The sequence below is a fragment of the Geospiza fortis genome, unplaced genomic scaffold (genome assembly GCF_000277835.1).
Source record: "Geospiza fortis unplaced genomic scaffold, GeoFor_1.0 scaffold381, whole genome shotgun sequence".
In the NCBI taxonomy this organism is placed as follows: Eukaryota; Metazoa; Chordata; class Aves; order Passeriformes; family Thraupidae; genus Geospiza; species Geospiza fortis.
Window position 1 is genome coordinate 123,204 of NW_005054348.1, and position 24,833 is coordinate 148,036.

The 24,833-nt window shown below is 35.1% G+C and overlaps 1 protein-coding gene across 1 annotated transcript in view; it reads right to left on the minus strand.

Moving 5' to 3' along the window:
* The window catches only part of FMN2 (formin 2), a 154,356-nt gene that overhangs the window by 120,739 nt on the left and 8,784 nt on the right, over window positions 1-24,833 (minus strand). The window contains 3 exon segments of the mRNA XM_031058791.1: window positions 7-48; window positions 4,313-4,460; window positions 16,436-16,602. Coding sequence (XP_030914651.1) covers window positions 7-48; window positions 4,313-4,460; window positions 16,436-16,602 — 357 coding nt within the window.

A 24,833-nucleotide genomic window follows, 5' to 3' on the forward strand; every position in this document is an offset into this window, starting at 1 on the left:
CACCACCTATGCATTGCTTCTCTGTTTCTAGGACTGTAGATTTCAACTCTGAATTTGAAAAGAAGATACAGATTTTACAATTCTATAAATTAAGAAAATTACTGATCTTTTAAAATACACATCAAGAAGTTAATGAAAGGAGTAGAAAGTTAAAAAGAAAAGAATGGTAGTGTCCCACTTTCCAAATTATCCCAAAAATTACCTGTCCTTAAAATGGATGACTCTTGCCAACTATGTTTTCCTTTCTTTCACTACCACGGAAATTTGAAAACTCCACAGTGACTAATATGGATCTTAAAAATAGATCAAAACATAAGATACTCCACAGCAAGATCCTATTTCTTATTTTAAAACCAGATTACTTTTCTGACCTTAAATAACTACACTGAGTCTCAGTTTCCTTGCCCTATAGGAAATAATCAGGAAAAGGAAAACAAACAAGCAAAAAACTCCACAGCAGCTACACAGTGCAAAGATCTTTAATCAGTTTAGGAGCTACAGCTTCTTTACTATGCTTCTTTACTGATCATAGCCCATATTTACATATAACAGGAAGTGTTTTTCTCTACACCTGCCCAGAGACAATATGTGTGGTGTCTTTCCTGTATGTTTAAAGAAACCACTATTCAACAGGGAAATCTCTTGACCATTTGCAGAAAAAGTGAAACAGCTGTGAACCAGAGCTTCTGGATTCATAATTTTTGGACACTTGGCCTCCTCACAGCTTTCTGACAATCCCAGCTGTTGGGAAGTGAGACATACAAGGAAGAAGTTTTGTTGCAAGTGTGAGTTATATCACAAGGCTTGAAAATTAACAATCCATAACATTTTTACCTGGCTGTGGATAAGCTGCACCTAGCAAGAAATAACTAATCATTTCCATTTTAGATTTTTCTGTGTTTGAGAGAAATGTTAGTATCTGTTTGATCTTTGCTCACAACAGATTTATGCAATGCTGATTTTCTAGTATTAGACATGCACCCACAATGCTGAATGCTTTCTGCCATTCAAATTAGTGCAAGTACCTCCCTTACATAAAAGTGCTTAAGAAAATAGGACCAGACTGCTCCTATGTATTGGTCAATATTAAACAATTTAACAGAATTATCTAGCTTATTTTTACCTAAGAAATGTTATCCTTCTAAAAAGGATTCTAAATATAAGCTGAAGTCACGATCTGAGCAGTTAAATTTAAGGTTAGTCAGACAAAATTTGGAAAGACTATGTCCTTCCACCAGACCAACCCTTTTTGTTAAGCAAAATGAAAAAAAAACCAAACCCAAACACTACCACCACAGTTAGAAAAAAAAAGATTCGGGAAAAGAGTGCTGTATGAGAAATGAAACCTTTCCTTTAAAGCAAATTAAACAATTTTTTTTTTTTTGTTTGGGTTTTTTCCTGTTTTTTTAATATACTTTTTTTTTAAGAGACTGACTTAGATTTCAGGTAAACCCAGACTGATATTTAGTGGTCTGAGACTGTTTCATTTTGCAGAAATTGCATAAACTTTGAATGCCTTCACAAATGGTTAAACAGCCCCATGGGAGATGGGATGACTCGACTCTAGTGCCTGCTTACTTGCCGTTTCCTGTGTGTCAAGTAATGTCATCAGCAAAGAATTAAAATAATCGAATTTCAAACACCCTGTTGAGTTTAGATTCAGGCAATGTGCTGAGATGTGATAGTGGTGGAGTGAAATGCCATAAGAAGAGACAGGAAGAGATTGGGTGTTCAAATAGAAAATTAGTCCCACACACATTGATCTTACTGTTGATGTTGGCTCATTTTGTCCAAAAACTTAACTGAATCCAGAACTGAAAAATGCGTTTAGTATAAGTATTTGGTGACTTGAACCCAAATTCATATTAGGCACTTCCAAATGTCTGTTTTTAAATAAATAACCAACCTAAAAAATCACCAAACAACAATAATTAACCTGACAAAACCCACTGCCCCAAAACCCCCAACCACTCTAACAGCCCCTTTCACACATCCAGCAATGCTTCACATGTTACAGAGCATACAGGAACACTATTAAATACAAACTACACTCAACAGATGACTAACTACCTTGAAGAATTTTGTCTCTTGCCTTACTTAAAGCTTGAAGGCCTACTATCTTTTCTAATGCTAATGTATACAATAAAAACAAAGATTCTATAAAAACGTCCTGCTGCATCCTCTCTCAATCAATGCTTTTGTCTAAAATACATGTTTTTGTTCATGAGCTATTTTTTCTAATGTTAATCTCTTTAATCCAGAGAGCAATAATTATATATAAAACAAAATACATCTACCCTGCACATAATAATTTAAACCTTTTAAAAATATTTGTCCCATACACACTGGAAAGATGTAAATACACAAAATAATTTAGTTTAAAATACAGAGGAAGGTGTTTATCCTCAGGCTTCACATCACTCACCTCCAGGTTCTTCCAAATGGCAAGCATGTGAACAATTAAAGAAAGTTAAATTATTCATCTGCCTGAGTTATATTCAAAAGAATTAAAACTTTTCCTTTTCCTCCATGTCCTACATTGAAAAGTCACACCAAATTTAAATAAACACATCTTAAGAACTACTTATATTAAACTTAGAAAACTTCCAATACACACTTTTTTGCTTTATTTTTACCTCTATTTCTTAATATTTTTGTGGGTTTTTTAAGAGGGCAGTGGATGAGAAAAGGAGTAGACAACTCCTGTACACATTACATCTGTGTAGTAGGTATAATAAGCAGAAAAACATAGGATGGAAACAAATCACATAGAAAATAAATACATTTAAGAATTACTACTATCATCCTTTTGATAGGAATACACTTCTAAGTGTATTTTTAAATTTCAAAATATTTTATGTTATCAACATTCTTCTAGATTTTAGAGAAACTAAACTTTTGTTGACTTACACTAACTTCTGCTGGGCTAAAACCTCAAAATAATTTAATTTGAAATTCACACTTTTATTTTTCAAGTGCACAATATATTCATAAATAGCATGATCACACATCCATTAGGTAAGTCTCCCAGCTGAGAAACACAACTCTCAGAGTAGATGGCATTGAATTCTACTGCTACATAAGGCAGCATTTTCATTGAATACAGCATAGAACAGGAGATCATTGGTTAAAACCTGGACTAGTTCAACAATCCAGCACTGCAGAGTTCCACACTCTCAATTGCATCAGTAAGATGGATGCAGAAATGTTTCCTTGATCTCCAACAGAATTCCTTTGGTAAAAAGCATAGCATTAAACAGAAAAATACAGCAGTATTGCATTTTTGTTGGCATCACTTGTTTTGCTTGTGAACACTGAAATAAGTGATACCAGTGAAAGTAAAATGTTGCCATGGTAAAAGGTGTCTGTGCAAGAAATAGTTCGGTCATGTTCCAGAGGAAGTGGCAGAGAAGTCCCAAAGAGAAGCAAATCTGAAATTAACTCCACCCAAAGCCTACAAGTAATACATAGAGATCTGTTGAAATACTGACTTAACTTTTCAAATCTGAGCAATGAAAAGGAGGAGTGGAAAGGAATGAAAAAACTGACAATGCCCAGTGGCTCTTCATAGACAGCATGGGGATGAATGCAGTCTAAAGTTTTGAGAGCTGCTGAATACTAATCAATGGAAAGCAAAGCCTCCAATTACCTGTGGTATTTATGGGTCAACACTACTAACAGAAAACAGGCTTGAAATCCTCTTCTAAATTTCTTTGTCAACTACAAGGGAGGTTTTTTTCTTGATTGGTTTTAATTGTCAGTGTCAACAAAGTTCTTAAAGAGCATGAAGAAGACTGCAGAAATTCATCTGGTAGCATAATCTCACAAACGTTGAGGTAAACTAACTTTGTAAACAAGTCCTTGTTTTATTTTTTCAGATACATTTTTCCTACCCTTCTGTCAGCCCAGGACTGCTGAATCTACAAAGGAATATCTCACACCACTTTAATAACTTTAGGTATAGCACCAGTCGGCTTCTGAAGTTTTCATATTTTTAAGAAGAAAAAAGAACTCATATCTCATAGCTCTGAAGGTATGTATACTGGAAAAGAATAAAGATTACAGCACCTGGCAAAATCCATTATTTAACAGATGCCAGGTACGCATCTTGGTTGCTAACAAAAAGAATGCATTTTTGGTGAATATTTTTTTATTAGATTCATACTAGCTGACATTATTTCTGATGCTAATCCAAGGTTCTCAAAACCAGGTGTTTGTTAGTAGCCAAGATACTAAGTTTATATTTCAGATTCTAAAACACAGCAGCCTCCTATATCTTGTACATTTATCTTCTCTGTAGCCAAAACTGTACCTTCTCCTGAAATTTTGCGCCTTTGTTCTTCATCTGGAGGTTTGGGTGGAGGCCACGCAGATGGAATTCTCCTTGGAAAGCTTCCTTCAATGTAATCTGTTGAATGTGTGGGTTGGCTAACTGCAGCCCAAGTATAAAGCTGGTCTTGCTGTGATTAAAAAAAAAACAAAAACTGTGGAAAAGTTTGTATAGAAAGACAAGGTCAAAATACCTCAGCTTTTGTTTCCAGTACAAATAACTCAACCTCTATATCAAGACAGACTTGGTTTTATGCTCTTCAGTCTGATAAAGACTTAAGATAAATCTATATTAAAATAGTTATGTTCATTAACAACAGAAAATTAAACTTTTAGTTTTCTACAACCCAACATGTTAAGATACAGTTCAGCACTTTTTTGAGTAAGGATCTCTTTGCCACTTCTCTTCTTACAGCCATAACTCATTCTCTCCATCATGACTGCACTTTGTCACATATGGCCAGTTTTATGGCTTGGAGGGAAATATTTCTTTCCACACCATACATAATCGTTTTACACACAAGTAAGGGAAATGAACAGAATTATTTCAGCAGTAATTAAACTGATATATACACTCTTTGCAGCTCTATTTTTATCCTTTCCATTTTACTATTTTTAGAAAAACAGGTAAAAAGGTGGATCTTCTTTTGGAGTAAAAAGAAAAAAAACCCAAACCAACAGCTAAAGGTATTCTTAGACCTCTGAGCTCAAATCAGATTATATCCTTATTGGTCAACAGCTTTGAGTTTGAGTCTATGATTAAAAGGAGGACACAGAGTTTCTGATGAAAACTAGGGCAAACTTATGGTTTTAGCTAACAGCAAGATTTTAGATGACCACAATTCAAGCAGTTATTCTTGTGACTCCTAGTCTGCATCAGCATGCACAGCTTGTGATTAAACATTTATAATACTGTTAATTCTATAGAGATCATTCACAGCAATTGCACAAGTAACCTAGCAAATGATGTGGAAAGATGCAAATATTGTAGCACAAAACTAGAAAAAACATCAAGTCACAGGATGAAAATACAGTCATATCACAGAAATACCTTCTTACAAAGATGATGTTCATTGGACTTCATTCATTCTACTGACTGAGTAAAAGCTGGTACATATTTCATTTTTAGATTAAAACTTTTTTTTTTTAATTTGACAGATAATGAACTTAGAAGAGAAATGCAGGAGTAAGAAAAAAATGGTGCTTGTTTTTGGGATAATCACTATTCTATGTGACTACGTTTCTACTTACCTAGAAATAAATTGCTGTAAGAGTAAAAATATTCTATTGGGAGCAACTTACTTGGAACAGACAAATGCTGGTAATAAAGGAAAAACCTCTGTTTTACAGAGGGTGCCTCAGTCAGGGTCAAAGGAAGCTCATTAGACCTTCCCAGCACAAAAAACATGACAAAAATCGAGACACATACATTGACTTTAGATAAAGGTAAAAATAAATGGATAAAAAGCTTAATAAAAAAATAACATCAGGTTCTGTACATAGCCCTGAACTCCGTGATCCTCGAAAAGCCCATCCATTAGAGTAGCATTACCATGCTACTCTACTTGAACATCTGAAAAGGCTTGAGTAATTCAGTCCTTTGAGTCACTTAATTCTTTCCCTTTGTCTATTTCCAGATTTTTAGAGTATATGTGTTTCTGAGATTCTGCCAAATTTCCAATACTGTTTGAGTAAGAAGGAGAGGGAGTTCTACCTGTACATGTTGTGCGAAGAAAAAGTCCTGGATTTTGCTATTAGTCATGTTTCTGTACCATTTAAATCTCAGAAACACAGAGGAAAATAAGACTTGAAAAGTCATTGAGAAAAACCAGAACAATTTTTTTCTTGCCCTTTCTACCACCTTTTACAGTCCAGGGAACACAGGGAAGAACATGCTCTGCACAGGGTTAACTGACTAAGCACAGTTGACTTTCAACAGGATTACATGTAGGGTTATAGGGCAGTAAAACAAATGACAACTGACTGTAGGTAATGTTGACATAGCATAAATGAGGAGGACAAACAGTTAAACTGTTCATGGACGTGACATTTCACCATGCCAGTTCTTGAAAGATATAATAGAATAATTTAGCAACAGATTCTTGAAATAAGATTAGTCTACATTAATCAAGATGTATTTAAAGAAAAAAGAAAACCTCAGAATTATTGTACAGATGGTATACATTATGAAGGTAAGAAAATATGAAGTACCTATGTTCTTGCTGATATAATTTACAGCATATAAAATATAGGCAGTTATAAATTAAAACATCACACAACTTGGTAAAAAACTCTTAACCCAGCATGGGAGCTTTGTTTGTGAGTATAAAAGACAGCATTTTTTCATTTGCATTGCATTTGAGGGGGATTTCTTTGTTTTCTATTCAATACAGAGAAGGACAATAGACACCTCATATAATGGAAATTTATAGATGTAAATGCAGATTTTCAAAAATGCCATGGACTTGCACTATAATGAAAGCATATCCATATAAACAAGGTATTTAACAATAACTACTTTCAGATTACTTGCAAGCTTATAAATGCTATTTAAAATAAGAAAAACCCTCATGCCCTCATGACAGAAAGATAGTCTGGATGGCAAGTTGATAGTCCATAAATTACTTTAAAAGGGAAAACATTAACCCCGTCTCTACTTTCATGCCCTTCAAAAGATGCAAATCATTTGAATACCCTAATTCCTATGTACTGAAGCTATGGTCCAAAACCTAATCCTCTTTATGTTTTGTCTTTAGCTCCTTTTCAGTTAATATACTAACCCACCTCATTTCTCCTCTTTTAAATCTGATAATGCCATAAATGTGCATGATTTTTAGAACTGTTTGAAGAAAGAAATATGCAATTCTGTGATGCTGAAGTCCTGTTCTAGCAAAAAAACCCAAAATAATCCAAATTTATAAAAATGAGATTTGCTTTTAGTATTAATAATTACAAAGTGATCAACCATGAACCTAGATTTTTACATTCAAATTTTTCTCCTTTAATCTTTTCATTTCAGAGGCAATTTTTACTAAATATCATTGTACATACAGTCAGTGAATACACTTACCGTGATCAAGTTTTGGATACATCTGGAATTTCCCCTTCACCTTGCTCAGACTCCACTATTTAGTCTTTAAAGCATCTCTTTTGAGGGAAAAAAAAAAATCACACACATGTCCTAGTAATAAATGATCCCAGTCTTATTTATTCAGACTCATATCTGAAAGCTTCAAGCTGTTTGAGTCCAGTGCACTAAGCATGATGTCAAGAAGAGTTCTTGTTTCCACACATCCTTACACAGCACTTTCCACTGGTTCTTAAAAGTGCAGAGCATCTGCACATGGGCGAGGCAAACTGCCTGCAGGATCTGATGGTACCTAATCAATATACATTTTACCACTTATAGATGCTAGCACTTAGAATCACAGAGTCAGGTCTGTAGTTTAACTCACTCTCTTCCCAGACAGCTCTCAGTATACATAGAGGATGGCTTTTTGTTACAACTTTTCATTCTCTGGTACCACAGCGTTACACTTCAACTATGTAAAAAATTAAATATCAAATATTCACTTTACTGCTCAAGCTGGAGATTCTTTCCGGCTCATCTTTAAAAATGGAAATGAATGTTGGAAGCTACTGAAAGAAATGCCCCTAGCAAATGCCATGTGGCTGGTGGACCCAAAAGCAGGGCCCTCAGTTAGATCTGCAGCAAACGTCAGAAGTCATTCTGGCGGGCCTGGACCTTTCAGAAAAGGGGTCACACGTTTTTCACACAGAGAAACCAGTTTTGTTCCCTGGGCCACAGACTGAATTACAGATTAGTTTATCCCTCACTGCAGGAATATAATATGCAACATTGAATGCATGCTATATTTCTCCTGGAGACATGCAGGTAGTACAACCATCTGCTCAATGTTGTTTCAGTTTTTAATCAGCTGTTTATCTGCTTCCAGTTCAAAGAACAAAAACAGCCATTGTGAGAAAGGCTTAAAAGATGTATAGGAGATGGAGTTGAAATAGCAATAGGTGTATGCACCTTCACCCCAAACGGCTGCAAAAGCATGAAATAGCAATGTGAGGATCAAGGGGGAAAAAATCTTACCAGAAGTATTTAGAAAATTCTCAAGGCAAAAAGCCAAAGCAAAGTCAGGTGGGAAAGGTGAGGCAGTGCAGCAGCACAATGCTCTAGTATTGGGTAGCAGTAGAGGGAGAAAGTACTTTAGCAGTACCTGTAAACTTTCTTCCATGACAGTGCAATGGTACTAATGTGCCTGATGGTTCCTGTATTGAGCTGGGATGTAATAAGGCTCTATTTTGCAGAACTTTTTTTTTTAATAATAAACTTGAAAATTTCTTCATCAGAACGATAAACATTCAGAGTTATCCTGAAAAGGGAAGAACAGGAGCGTTGGCATGTTCTCAGGCAAGTATAAATGGGCCAGGAGTAAGCACAGAGCAGTGCTTACGAGAAGGTTCCTACTCATCAAGTGGTTCTGGATGAAATTCTTTCAGTGGGAAGAAGTTGAAGAATTAAGAGAGGAAAAAGTATAACTGCATTTAAGATGTAATGAGATGAACTCATAGAGGAATTCTGTTTTATGTTACTTGGGATAAGAAGGGACCAGACTCCACATCTCAGAGGTGTTTTCCAGGCTAAGAGCTCCAAAGAGCTTGTCCAAATTTGTATATAATTTCTTGGCATTTAGTCTGTTTCAAGTGTGTGGAAGGAATTAATTTTTTTCCCATTCAGGAGGTTTAATCATTCTAGTATAGTAAGCATGCAGCCTCTAAAATGAAAGAAAGTCCACTGCATGTTCTCCACTGCATACAAAGAGTTAATTGCAGAAGCAAGGTTTTAGTTTGAGAAACTAGAGCCAGACTACCTCAAAATGCTCTTATCAGCAGGAGACTGCTTTATTTTAAGCAGCTTTTTAAATAAAGAAATCAATACTTTTAAGAATGGGGAAAGTGGTTTACTTTTTGAGGACAGGTTCAGTAACAAAGCTCTGTCTTGCCGCTGACAGAACCCGAGCAGTGATTAAACATGGCCCTTGACTTTGGCTGCACTAGTGAGCACAGATGCTTTCCAGCAAGTCCTTCATAATACTGTAATGTATAGCTGAAGCAGCACTTTATCCTCATGAACTAAATTTGTTACATAAGCATTTTACATGAGTCAAAGGGTTTTTTTTCTTTTCAGAGAACCAATGTGCCTTGACAATGAAGTTAAAAGCACTTCAATTGTCAAAAATAATGAGACATTTATTTCCCATAAATGACTTCAGCCTCCTCAACCAAAGAGAAAAAACATGTTTGATCTCATCAAACTTCACTCAGGATTCAACACTATATCCCAGGAGAGGCAAAAGAAAGCCAATAGCTCTGAAGTTAAAGCTCTCACTAGGAAAGGAAATCAGGAAACTAAATTTCAGATTTCACATCTATTCTCATTCTGTTACAGTGTTGTCTTGGTCTTCCTGTACCCCAGTAACTTCTACATTTTTCAGAGCTGAATAGGTTCAACTGGTGAGCTTACAGTAAACTTTCCTTGGAAGAAGGAACAGTGGCTAATCTTCAAGAAAACAGATCAAGACCTAGCTTCTCTACACACCCAACCAGAACACCCACTTGGAAGGCCACATCCCAAGACCACCAGGTTATCATCTACTACTGACAGGACCTGAGGGTTTGTCTTCTCATTGACTCATCAGAAAATGTAAGCTGCGACAAGAAGCTTCCTCATCAGGAATTGTTTTCATTTATACTGACACAGTTCTTCCATGAGTTTGGACTCTGAAAAATTTGAATTACACAAATCAAACTGCTTACTTAGAAAATTTCTCTATGCAATTTGGCAATGTAATTTTTACTATCGTAAAAACTGTCTTTGAAAGAGATATGCAATATATATGCAAATTCAACCCTCAATTTATTTGCAATTCCAAGTGAGAAAAGACATCTTTTTGTGACTGACATTCTGAAGAAACAGAACTAACCTACAGAAAGTCATAAAATATAAATATCTCTTGAGGTGACAGGCTGACCACCACCTTCATCATATGCAAAATGATACTAAAAAATTTAAACAGGTGGTATAAACTAAACATTCAGTATATGGATCTTGAGGCAGATCTTCAGAACAACAAGCAAGTTATCAATGTTCGTTGCAAAAAAACAAACCCTGAAAACCTAGCAACATCCTACACATAAAACATCTATGTTGAAAGTGCATATAGTAGCATCACCACAAGGAAACAGAACAGAGAAAGAAAAAGAAGAAAAGAGTAAAAGGAGTAGAAGACCTCAGGACCTGAGCTGCTAATGGTGGTAAATTTTTTTTGTTTGGTTTGGTTTGGTTTTGTTTTTTAAGAATGGAAGCAGAGAAGTAGAATAAGAACCATACTTTGGCCCAATGATCAACGGACTGTTTGCATTGTACTACACTCAAGAATGTTCAGAATTGCTCACCATAAAAGACAAAGTGCCACTAAGTGTGACTGGGCAATGGAAGAGGAGACATGGAGGCTCTGATTTGGCCAAAATGAGCTGCTATGGTAACCTACACTAGAAACAAAGATTGAGACAGTAGATTAACCATCTGTTTTCAGTCCTCAATTTTCACTTGTTCACTTTTAAAGTCTTATTCGCTATTGACACCAATGTATTATGATAAAATCGAGTACTCCAATGTACTGCTCTGATAAATACTGCTCTGAGATGAGACTGCATTCAGTCTTACGTATTATATGCCCAAGCATTGAAAGTATGCTTGAAAAAATGCTGCGTGCATTGTTGCCAGCTATGCACTGCAATTTAGAATTAAAGTTCTCCTAGCTGCTGTCAGTACTTGGGAAAGTTCTTTGGAAACGGATCACTGGTATCTTCTGTCTCTGTCTTCTGAGAAAGGAGTCTATTTACAAACTGTTTTCCTACTAATTTTCAGACTGATATCAGCAGTGCAGATAAGTTAAAATTAAGTCAAGCCTTCATGTCACTAATTTCTCTTCCTTCCGATTTGCAAAGTCCCACCATCTGCTCCTACTCAGCAGAAAGAAAGCAGAGTCTTTATTTCCTTAGAAAGCATTTGCATCACCACAGGTGGCCAGGAGATAATAGGAAAACAGCCATTTTTTGCAGCATTTTCCATTCATGCTGTCTGTCTCTCTGCTTCCTTGGGGAAGCATTATTTCAGAAACAGATGACAGCCTAGTTAGGCATCATAACTGCAAATGGCACAAGGGGAAGTGCCTATCCCAAACTGTCAAACATGACTGCATAAAATCACATCATAACAGCAAAAAAAGATACCGGCCAGAGACTTTATTTAGCCCTTTCATTATAGAATGTGCTGAAACTGCTAATAAATCAAGAAGGCATTAACAGCTGTACTCAACTGAGTAAGAGCATTAAATATAAGCACTGAAAAGAGATGCAGAGATATAGCGGAGTCAAAATCAAATCACAAACAAGGAAAGATTAAAGAAAATGATATTTTTTAGTGCCACTTGAAAACTAGTCATTACATTGTCAATGTCAGGATTATTTTACTCTACTAAGATAATATAATGAGGTACCATGCTAAAAAGCTTGAGACTACAGCTGCACTACATTAGGAAGATAGGTAGGTCTCACAGTGAAAGTGACAAGACACGGGGCAAAGGCCTCAAGCTGCACCAGGGGAGGTTTAGATTGGGTGTAAGGTAAGATTTCTTCATTGAAAGGGTAGTCAGGCATTGAACAGCCTGCCCAGGGGAGTGATGGAATTACCATACCTGAAACTGTTCAAAAGCAATGTTGATGTGGCACTTGGGAATATGCTTTAATGGTGAACATGGTGGCGCTGGGGTAGGGTTAGACCTGATGATCTTAGAGGTCTCTGCCAACCTTAACAATTCCATGATTCTATGGCTTCTGAATGGAAGGCTTTTTCACAAGGCATTAATGTCTTGTATATAATTCACTCAGAGGATATTTTGTTTTATTTGAATCTTTAGAAACCCTCTTGAATAAGTCACAACTTCTGAAAAGGGAGAAATTTAAAAGGCAATACCTATTCAAAAGACTAGCAATTTTTTCAGAGAACACACTTTCTGTAGGCTTTTACTAATCTATCTTTCTAAGTTGCCCATTTACTTGCTCACTTTATTTTTTAGTTAAACTCTCTGTTTTTATTTTATAAAATACTAGCAGAAGCATGAAAGACTAAAGATAGCCTGATGAGTAAGTTGTCATGACATAAATGAAGCAATAATTAGCAGCCTCCCTTGCAAACAGGAAACTAGCAGTAAGGGCAGCGTATGTCTAGACAGAGAACGTGCCACTGAACATTTACTTACTCTTTAAGATGCTCTTTACATTGTAGGAGTAGGTAGGAAGAGCTATAACAAAAGCTTCCTCTGCTTCTTAACAGCCAAATCTTAAAAACACCAGTCCTGGTCTTTTTATATTACTTTTAAAGCTTTGTTCAACTTGTATTTTTCAGAGTAATCTTTTATTCTGGGCAACTGCCATCAGCTTTCAAAAGAAACAATTGATAAAACAGCCTAAGATTGAACATGCAAGATTTTTCATAAGTTCTTAAAACAGTTCTAAAATTTCTGTCCTTTGGGCTAATTTGACAAAAAGTTCAGAGATACTTCATGAACATGTCATCCCCAATCATCACTAAAAGACCTGAGTAATATAAAAGCCTTTGGAAACTGGACACTATCCTCAGCATAAATGTGGTGACAGCTGTTGATTCTCTGAAGATTTGTGCTCTAGTTTAGCATGTTGATCCTTCTTGTTTGCCATATATTAAAAAAGGCGTAAGCATCACATCCACAAACCATAGTGTACACCAGAGACACAAATGCCAAGAATTCAAATTAAACTGAATTCTAGGAGCCATTATAAAACTAGCCCGAGAAACTAAGAGCTGTGAAAGTTGTCTTTACTTTTAATGCACTGTTAAATTGCAGCCAGACAAAAGGGAAGAGAAACAAATAGGATCCAAAGAGAAATCAAAAAGAGGGCTTGTATTATTTTCTAATAGTCTACACTGAAGCCTGGAATGTCTTGGTACTAAAAAAGCAAACCAGATCTCTTGCATTACTGAGAAAACAGACACAAGATTTGGATAAACATTTTTAAGACAGGGAGAAGTAGAGGTGACCAGCAGGCATGAATAGTAAAGAAAATGAGAATATAATCAAAATGTGCAATTGCAAACATTTCAAGAGATTTCAGCATTAGCCATGTTAAATTAAATTCTAGAGGTCATCCAGAAAAGGGCATCAGAGGGAAAGAATCGAACTTTTAAATAATCTGTTTCTATTAATCTCAAGCCATGAGCGATAGATCATAGAGTGAACAAAACTTACTGAATTGTTTTCATAAAGTGTAACCTAGCGTCTCCACAAAATCAAGTCTGTGGGATCACACTTAAGCAAGAATGGAATAATGGATTTAGTTAAATTAAAAAAAAATTAGTACTTTTAAGTTCAGATACAAGGGATAAGTCACAAAAGGAGAAAAGGATTCAAGGATGGGTTTCAGTGGAAAAAATGTTGGAAATCCTGCAAAAAAAAATTCTGAAAGAGTGACCTAAGAGACTTTACAAATACCAGACTAAGATGAAAATCAAGAGAGGCAAAGTAGTAACAGTAAGGAACAGGCAGGCACCATGGCTTCAAGAAGAAGGAAGGAAGGCCAACAAGGTGGCAGGGACACGGACAGGGCTACAGGAGCTTTGCTGAGGGCAGTTTCAGCAAAATGAAAAGGATATCAGCCAAACTACAGGCAATCCAAAATTGAACTAGAGGTCTGATGAACTCAGAGATGAACTAAGAATATGGGTCTGGCTCTGCTCCTAATTTTGGAGTAGGGTCAAAGAAGATGTACCTCTTAATTCTAGATGGGTGAAATTTAGATATTAAGGCTAGTCATTAATTAAGTCCTGATTCCTAAGTCTTTAAAATAAGCCGTTAGGTCAACAATAAAGTTTTGCTCTAATGAATTTAAAAAATGCAAACAAACAAACAAGAAAAATGTGAATAGTAAGAAAACCCCAAAATATACACATGGAGAGAGATGCAAGAGAGGACACAACTAATCAACTTACATGTCCTTTTTAAAGCAATATTCAGCATCACCATAATTTTTTTCAAGCTAATTTTTAAATGTTTCATTCCCTAACATAACAATTAGCATTTATTCCTGTAAAATACTTTAAATTTACTCTAAGAAGCAAGGAGATGCCCAATTTTCAAGTTTTCAGCCATTAAATTTTCTACTGCAAGTTCTAGATACTTTTGTTTCAGAGAACATGTAATGAATAAACTGATAGGTGTTCCTGTACTGTCCTTGGTCACCAAGGCTGGAGTAGAAACATATTCCAAAACTCATCAGCAGCAGCTCCCAGCTCTGCACAATGTGGAATTCAATTATGGAGATCTGGTGTTCAAGACAGCTGTATGCTCCTTTGAAGTACGATGAGCTACTGGTTACATAACAGGGCTGTACCACACTTCTAATATTGTTTTACCAGGAGTGTGATCTATTTATGGGATTTATACAGAAAAACAGTCACAGAAACTGTGACATTTGTGGCTTACTGATAGACTGAGTCACATTAAGATCACTGCTAATCCAGCAACATCTTAAATTCCTGACCTTGACAGATGGTTGACATGGCACTCGGCTACTATGTCCCTCCTTTTGCATGTGTTAAACAAAAGATAACTAAAGTATCTGTTACTCAGAAAAAGCATGGTATATCAGTATAAAAAAAGGTGTGTTTTCTGTTTACTTGCAAGCTTTGAATTTGAGAAAAAAACTATTTAGAATGCAAGAGAAACTTTTTAAAAATGTGGCATTCAATAATCTATAGGAAATTGCTGAATATATGGTAACAGCAATGGGAGTAGAAAACATTACTGACTCTTTTAAACAACCTGAAAAATAAGAGGCTTTTCTTTTCTAGTAACTTTTATGAGTATATTTAACCACAAGCACTTTCAAATGCTGTGTGATTTTAAGTTGCCTGAGTAACCCCAGTTTTATAGTTAAACTGCATTTTCCAATTAATTTCAAAAACCAGTTAAAAAATGTCTCAAATGTTGCATCTTAAAGAAAAACAAACAGTAACACCAAAGCCAAAATATAAACATATAATATTGTTAGAGAACTTTGTAGATAAACTGGGTAATTTAGGACTGCTTGTGTAAGAATTCAGTGGAAAAAAATTATTCTCACAGTTATCCCTTTTCCAGTTGTATAAACTATTCTTCAGGAAAGATTTAAAGAGTTAAGAAGTAATCATGTTCTCATATCTATGCCCATTCTTTTTTGGCTGTTTGTAACCAAAATTCAGCTTAATGTGTAGAGTAGGGATGATCTTAACTACATCAGCAAGACATTAAGTAGATTAGTTAATATTTGTATACTATTTTGAAATTAATTAGTAGAGAGAAAAACCCTAATTATCTTCAGCCATATAAAATGGTGTTAAGTGCTATAGGTTACAACAAGAAGATCCTAATGTTGAACTAATTATCCAAGAGAAAGGAAAAGTATGTAAGGTTTATGTCTACACCCAGGTTTGTAACAGTAGGCAAACACCTGGCCAGATAGCCCACAGGTACAGATAACAATATAGCTGGAATCCCAGCATATTTGCATTGACCCCTGCACTATTTTGTATCAAAAGTATTTTCAAGGGAAAAAAATAAAACAACCTAGCATAGACATCTAGTTTGGGTTCTGTGAAATTTTGCGACATGCTGTTTTCTGGTTTTCCTTTGATTTATATTTTTTGGTGAAGCAGCTGTTGATGGAAATCTTGCTAGTCATACAGAGTGCTTGGATTCAAAGAAGACAATGAAAACTGCAAATGAAGAATAGACTAAGATATGACTTAAAAAGTTATGAAACCAAGTTCTAGGAGAACATGCTTATGTGGTTACAAAAGCGCACATACCTTAGCAGAGACAAATAGCTGGTCACTCTTCTTAGGGCAATTTTCATTAAAACGACAAACCAAATTCTTTCAGGAAGGATAAACTATTACAAAATCATGTCCTGCTTCTCAAAAGACACAAAAGACATCTTTTTCAGTACTTACATCAAACGTGGGTGTGCTTTGCTTGGCACTCTGGTTACAGGGCTCTCTGAAGCAGTCAGTGAATGGAAGCAAAAGACCCATCGCAATAATGCGAGAACAGAGCTTTTCTGCTTCTTCTTGTGGTGCATTTTCCTGCTGGCTGAAGAGCTTTTCCAGCAGAGTTCGTCCTGCCAAGGTGATGAGAGAGCAACAAGAGTTTGTAGCTACATGCAGGACATGTGTATTTAGGCATTACAATGTGAATTGAAAACCTGAATTATTAGAAGTAAAAAATATTTAATAAAAAATATTCTTAAGAAATGTATCTGATAGTTAGTCTTTAATATAAAATATTTCTACATAATGATTGTAAGTGCTCTAGAACCTGATTAATTAGGATCAAGAAAATTTTCAAGAAAAGTATGTATATATGTGCCAGCCGCACTGTGAAGTATGAACAAAAAACCATGAGTTGTTATTGTAGCATCAATTTCCTATAACATTTTCCTGAAAAGAAAATCAAGACATTAGCAAGAGATGAAACAACTTCTTCCAAAGATGTCGCACAAAGTTAATACAGTTTAGGCTGTCAACTCCTGCAATGAGCCCTTGTTTTTTGAATCATGAAATTGTTATAGTCTTTGAGAAATTTTGCTGTGTTTCTTTGGAGAAACTCTCAACAAAAGAATAGTAACAAAAAACCCTCATAACTGTTCTGTGTAAAATTGTGTTGTATACAGCTCCAGAGTGGTGGAGTGCTCCTAACTAAAATGCAGTGTCACAGGCAGCAATTCAGAAAAGTGAAGCTTATAAAGAGCAAGAAGATACTTATTCCTCTTATTGGGCCAGATTTCATGACCAAAGTGTTTTCTTTTGTTATCCAACCAGAAAATGAAAGGAAAGCATATGTTATATAATATATAAGAGGAGAAAATCTTAGTGGTTTGAAATATGACAATGCTTTGTGGGTTTAGCCAGAAATAGACGATAAAAAATAGTTACATATGCAGGTTGCAGTAAAATCTACACAGTAAGAATATTAAGTTGCTTAAGCTCTAAAACGTCAGATGTAAAAAGATGCCAAAGTTTAGAGTTACATGATATGGATAAAGAGATGAAACAGATCTACTGAAAGAGAAAAAACAAATGGAGTAATAAAGTTAATTTCATGTTTGAGTATAAACTAGGTGGGAATACGGCTTGTACCTAAATAAGTTTCTATAGCCTGTTTTTTTCCGCCCACTCATTCAAAGCCAAAGGTATTTTAGAAACCCCAAAAACTAAAACTGTGTTAAGAAAGCATTTTAGTGTAATTTAGCATAATAATAATATTGATAATTATAATTTTACTGGTTTTTACATGAAAGATTTCTGATTGAATATTGACTTTATTCAAAATGTAAAATTTCCCAGGCTTTCTGATCATACTAAAAAAGTTTTTCTTCTAAACACCTGGAAGCAATTTTAAAAGGATTCTGTAAGTCACATTTGGCTAGAAGTCTCTGTAAATTTTAATTTCATGAGGCAATACACTCTAAAATAAACAATGCATTAAAATGTTGGAAGTTGTTTCTAAGATTTTCTTCTCCACATCTAAAGATTTAATAATTATCTGATTATTAGTCCAAGTTTGCTAGACCTTTATTAGACAAAATACAATACATTCAAGGGAATAAAACAGGAGATAAGCTATGAGATAAACTTGTACAAGACATAAATTTTGTTATGTTTGACAGTTAGATTGCCTGTTTCTTGGCTACACCACCTAAAATGCAATGCCAACAAAACTGCTTATTCAACATATCCCTCTATCAGAGTTCAGCTGTTAATTCTTTAAAATAATTTATTAGCTCAAGGCATCTTTCTTGCTGACCACAGAGGATCACTTTGCTCACACTCAAAAAGAAAGAATTATACAAGAAAATGACACATTTCTGCATGCTATGTGATATATTGAAATGTTATCCATGACTACTAAATATCAGACTTGATAGATTTTCTTTCTTTTTACCGCCCTGGACATTTCAACATTTAAATAATCTTGTCATGTTTAGAGAGTCTTCTCCTGAATATTCAGAGCCAGAATAGCCCCTTCCTTTTGCTTTGACCTAATTAGCAGGAAAAATATCTGTAAATTACAAAACAGAATATATAGCTTTTCTCCCCTTAATTCACCCAGTCTTTTGCTAATTTTCATAGCATTTAACTGTGTTGCTCAAGTTCAAATACATTGTTCAGAAACTTAATTGCTATTGAATTGCAGTTTAATTTTCATAGTAATTTTTAACTATTTTCTAAAAACATTATTCAAACAACAGAAAATAAGTATATGTATATAAAAAAGTCATTAATGAATTTAATTTAGATTATGGTAAGAGAAATTATATCATTTTGCCCACCTGAGCATGAATTAGTCTTGGAATAAATAAGATAGTAAAAATTATTTAATTATATTAGCAACTATTTCTTAACCTAGAAGAATTAAAAATTTGATTTAAACTGATTTCAGGCTAAATTTCAGTCAACTAAAAGATTTTGTACGGCAATTTTACATTGTTAGTTTATAAATAAAAGGCAGCAGCAACAGCTGTTGGCCTCAGACACTTTAATCATTCATGAGGTAAATACATGAAGTAATACCTTCTGGAAGTGAAGATGTTTACAAATAATCTGGAATAATTAAATTATGAATAATTTAATAATTATTAGATGATTGGCTGATTTCTGCTATGAGTTTAAATGGAAGGGCAAAAAATTTCTCTTGACTGCCTTTACCTGCCATGAAAGCAGTAAAAATTTAACCCAAGGACTCTAAGATCTCTTTTTTTTTCCCTTAAGAGGTTAAATTACCACTATTCACATTTAAAACATTTCTTCCTAGAAATCCCAGGTCATGAAGTTATTGAACTCAATTCTTACCTTTCCCCTAATTATTTTGGCAAGGCGTGAGAAGCATACTAAATTTAGAATTAGACAAGAACTTCAGCTTCAGATCAAATAAGTATTCTGAGAACCCTGCCAAAAATCTTCATCAAATAAGATTACTATAAACTCAGAAGATATTTTTTTAGGAGCTTAGAATAACTTATTAAACCGCAGTGAGGGATAAACAGACTTTTATTTTTCTTCTATTGCAAAGGATTACACAATTAATCAACTAAAAGAATGAGAACATGAGATTAAGTATCAGGTATTCTGGACTACTGTGTATATTTTGTTATAATTTTGCTACTGTGACTCAGCCAGAATCCTCTGGCTCAGCTTCCAAGTTCCTTGTTCTCCACCTCTAGATGACCTGCCTCTTTCTCCCATGCCCATGAAGATGAAGGACTATTGATCTTGTCTCCTCCACTATGACACAACAGGTCCTCATCCAATCCCTCTGATCAAGAATTGAGCACCACTCTTCATGAAAGCCATCTCTGTAGGATATGTAATCTATTCACTACTGAATGAAAATTCACATATTCCAGTATGGTTTCCATTCATACTGTCTCCCTGCATGAAAAATGTGGGTAGAAGAGTGTTCAGTATTGTCCACAGAGAAATACAAGCAAATCCTGACTCAATGAATTCACCTTATAGATCTTTGATATGCTCAGAACACAAGCCTTTCAAAGAGCTACAAGGTGAGCAACAAAATCCTTAAGAAGCAGCAATACCATAAAAGTGTTGTTAGCTTTGAATTTGCCTAATTTTCAAGGGGAGGAAGAGACATGAATGGAAGTGAAAAACAGGAAGAAAACTGGAGTAGTTGTACTCACAGTCATACTGAAAATGTACACACTGAGGCACTGTGCTGCAGCAGAGCTTGCAATAATGCCTCCCTGAGGATCTTGCTGTTATAGCCTCACATTTATCTTTAAAGTTGTTCTTCTATCCTCCTTATGCTGGATTTGCAAAAGCCCAGGAACACGGCTGGCAGTGAGCACCAGTTGAGACTAATCATCAAAATGAGTTATACTCCAAAAGCTCCCCCTTCTGCCAGTCTGAGTGACTGTCTCTCCAAAAAGCCAGAGCACTACACCATACTTTCACCATCAACACAGCAGTTGCATCAGTACATTTTAACCTACACGCCTACTGCAGACAGACTTTCTATTTTTATTCTTCCTAATGCAGAGTGAATGGCTTTAGTACAGCGCCAGTTCTGAACACCCTATTCGGTCACCTCAAGAGCTAGCTATGTACATATTACTCACATCTTTAAAAGCTGAAATCTGCTTGCTTCCTTTCCCCATTTACTCCTCTTTTGTCCATTTTAGTAAGATCAGAAATGCTCACACAGCAAAGCGATTTTATAAGCTTTGAAGCCAAATGTGCCATAGGCTTTGCTCTATTTTTGGGAAACAGTACAGGAAATAAAGGAAAAGGGAGAAGAAATAGACAAAACGGTGAATTTCCATTTACAATATTTTCTTTTAGTCTTGCAAAATGTGAAAAGACAATTGTAGTCTTCTTACAGTTTCTGATTTAGAAAGGATTTCAGTTATGAAAATAGTTTTATAAATAAAGAACAGCAACAAACAAAAAACTCCAAACTAAAAAAACAGAGAGAAAATAGGAGGGGAAAAAAAGGAGTTGCATTCAAAAGTTAGGAAACGCTGTACTTCAGCTATCTGCTATTCCATATTAGTCAAAATCATTCCTTCATTCCAACTCTTTTTCTATCTCTTTTTCTACTTATGCTGCCAGCAAGGTGGTAGCTAACTCAGGCTCCTGAACAGTGCAGCACCAAACATGCCCCAGAATGCCAGAAGAGGATGAACACGTCTGAGAGACAAAAATACTGCAAAGATGTTAATATTTTTAGCTGAGATAGCAGTTGCAACTACATGTCATTTCTGAAATAATTTTCAGTACATATTCACCCGTTAATTGTATTCACTCAAACTATACAGCAAAAGCTTAATGAATAATTTTTCAGGGCAAATCAGTTACACTCCATTATCACCTTTTTGCAGTTCAGGGTACTTTACCAGGTCTCAAATATTTCAAGAATAATAATATTTAACATATAAAATTATTACCTCAATGACAAAACACTATTACAATTCTTGAATGTTTTTATTTCAGTTCACAATCTTTTCAAATTTCCAGTTTTTCAGCTAACCTATACCACTCAGCCTAAATATAATGTGTGACACATGGCTGCTGAGAAAGAAGAGGTTTTCCAAGATGCACATGGAACCTGGGAATGTGCAGAATGAAAACAGAAACTGGTATTCTTGCCAACTTTTCTTCAGATGATAAGTCCAAGTACTGCATAAGTGCATATTAAATGTACATTTGCAGTATAAAAGAAGCAATTTAATTTTGTCTGTTGTTTGCCTGAAGACTGACCTGGGAGATTATACCCAAAATTCCAGGATTAGAAACTTCATTTATTGTTCTTTTTCACTGCAGAGTTTCTAATCCTCTTCTGATTTAGATTGGTAAACTGTTCTAGATGACTCATCCTGTGAGGTTGCTTTAGGTGTTTTGTTTTCTGTTTGGGTTTTTTTAAATTTTTTTAAGGAATTGAATTTTTATTGACAGATACTTTTCTAAAATCATGTGACGTATTTCTGACAGCCTGGTTACATAAAACATGGAAAACCTAGTAAGCAGCAGGCCTCCATACAATATTGTTTCATAACAAAAAGAAAAAAGAAAGCCTTCTGCTTTGAATAAACACAAAATAAAATACATTTTAAGTCTATAATTTCTAGGCAACATAAACTTTAAATATAACGAAATTGGTCAAGGTCTAGGGTAAGGACGCACATTGCTATAATACTGTCAAATATATATCCTTTTGTTCTTATTTTCCGTGTAATAGGTGATCTCTGCTTTCACTGATTGTATAAAAGCCTATGTTTCTAAGGGGGAAAAACTCCACAGATGATATATATTTATATCTTTATAAATTTCTACTGTATATTATCATATTGTACATAAAATATTATTCCTTCATATTTATATGTTTTAGTATTTAGAACATTAATAAAGTTAAAGATATGTGGAAATGCCAAAGAAGATTGTCCTCCCTTCTCTGATGTTCCTCCTCCAGATCTCCTGGCTATGTTTACATGGATGATATGAACTAAACCCACACATCATCTTAAATTCAGAAGTCAAAGTAGAAAGCCTGTCTAAGCCTGACAATTAAGAAAAAAGACATATCAACATTATCTCCCTCATTCCCACAGTTTTCTATGGCTGTCTACACACAGTTTCAAAGTCAGAAAGATCTATTTATTAAATTACAGAGAATAATGTGTTGATTGGATAGATTCATAGACTATTCAAACAACTAGAATAAAACTATCAATTAGTTTTACATTTCTCAGTCCTCTACTTGATTGTCACAGCAAACACTATGCTTTACTTTTGCCAAGTTGTCTGAAATTCTTGGCATCTTAATCTCACTCCTTTTACAATGTCCTATCTCTCATAGTATCTTTGTTTAGTATTAAAAAATTTCCATGTAACTCTTCCCTAGCTCTAAGGATAAGACCAGAGTATATCAACCCCTGTGCAACTCAAGCAAGTATTTTTTTTCCTTTATTTTAGCCTTACATTTTTCACTAAAAATTTAAACAGATTCTGGATTGTGCAAGACAGCTTTACTAAGTATATAAACTGAGATTTCAACTCAGCTAAGAACGAGCAACATCTTACACAGAAAAAGAAAGAGCATCATATAATTCTAACGGCTTCAAGTGCTTGAGACATCCCAAAGAGGGCTAAGGAACAAGTGTGCATGCTCCCTTTTGGAAGCAAGGGCATGATCTGCCGCTAGAAGAGAATCCTGCCACTGCTCCCAGGTGCACGCAGGGCAAAAGTAGCACCCCAGCAAAATGGCCCTGAAATTCTTCCAGAAATGCCCTGATGGAAAAACCGGAGGTCTGACAAAGTTTGAAAAAAGAATTCTCCAAAATTAAAGGTGAAAAAGAGAGATCACTGAATTAAGGAAGTAAAAATTCACCCTAGAAAGGTTGTTACAGTTTTCAAAAAACCCCACATCATCTTCTTGATCTATAGTCCTCCTCGACTGAGCCAAGCAGCTGTATTTTAAAACAACCAGTTCATTTGTGCTGACTATGAGACATGACAACATCACCAATTTCAGCATATAACCCAGTGGTCTGTTATAAGATTACTTAGACAGACGCCATATTTCCACAAATCATGCTAGAAAGCATGTGAAAAACTAATTAATGCAAACCTTCATCCTGATGAATGAAATCCTAAGGTCAGTTCCTAATTTTGAAATTTGTGCCATAATATAGAAAGACAGAAATAGAATGAAAATTTTACTTGGTAGTGAAAATATCAAGTCCTACAAGTGCTATCATCAGGACAAAGGTCAGGACATAGGTCTACTCTTAATTATGTAACAAACTTTCCACAGCCTGACTGAGCCCATCAATCACAACACTGCGGGGGAAGCAGGCCAAATGACACAGTTCCTCTGGTGGTAGCGAAGTAACATGACAGAGCCCCTTATCTAAAACCACCAGGACTTCTCTTCTTTGAATAAATGATTTGCAGTGTAACCATTACATATGGAAATGCAGATGAACGCCTTCTTACCACTCTTGTTTTGTCTAGAAAGCAGCTGTAAATAAAATGTTATCAGTGTAGTCTTATTGATCTTTGCTAAAACCATACTGCATTTTGTTGGTTTTCTTTACCCTTTTGCTATATACTCAGCAGTTAATTATATCTTATCATTTCTTCCTTCAAGACTTGTTCCAAAGACTTGCTTGCTGCTGCAGTCAAAAACATGATAAAACTGGCTTGATTATTTGCAATAACAATATCTTTTTATAAAAAGCAGGTATCATAGCTTTGCCATCATCATCATTAATATTCGCCATCAAATATTAAAATATTTGTGATAGACTGTTACAGTGCTTTCAGCATTATTCCAGATTAGCAAGTCTGTGAAGCACTCTGTCTCCCTAACTTGAACATAAGCTCTCTGAAATTTTGCTTCCATGGTGACTAAGATTTTACACCTTTCCCCCACAGTGAATTTTTTTACATATGGCATATGTATAACAGGATAAGCTGAGACAGAATATGAAACAATTCTTTTATCCCTACCTTTTGCTATATATCATTTATGCATGTCTTTTAGTGACACATATAGGAAAAAGTAAGAACACCTTTTTCAGAACTTTTCATATAGTAACTTTCAGAAGCTGAAGATTTTAAAATTATTGTTAAATACCAGAAAATTCCTCAATTATGATATAGACATTTTGTACTCTGTGCCACTGTTTTCTAAAAATATCAACAACATGTCCCCCCACCCCATCATTAAATGACATGTCTCCCTCCACATGATTTCTCTTCAGGCTCTAATGCAGTACTATTGCAGCTTACGGAGGTACTTTATAAAGCTTCCCTAATTATACCAATTTATTAT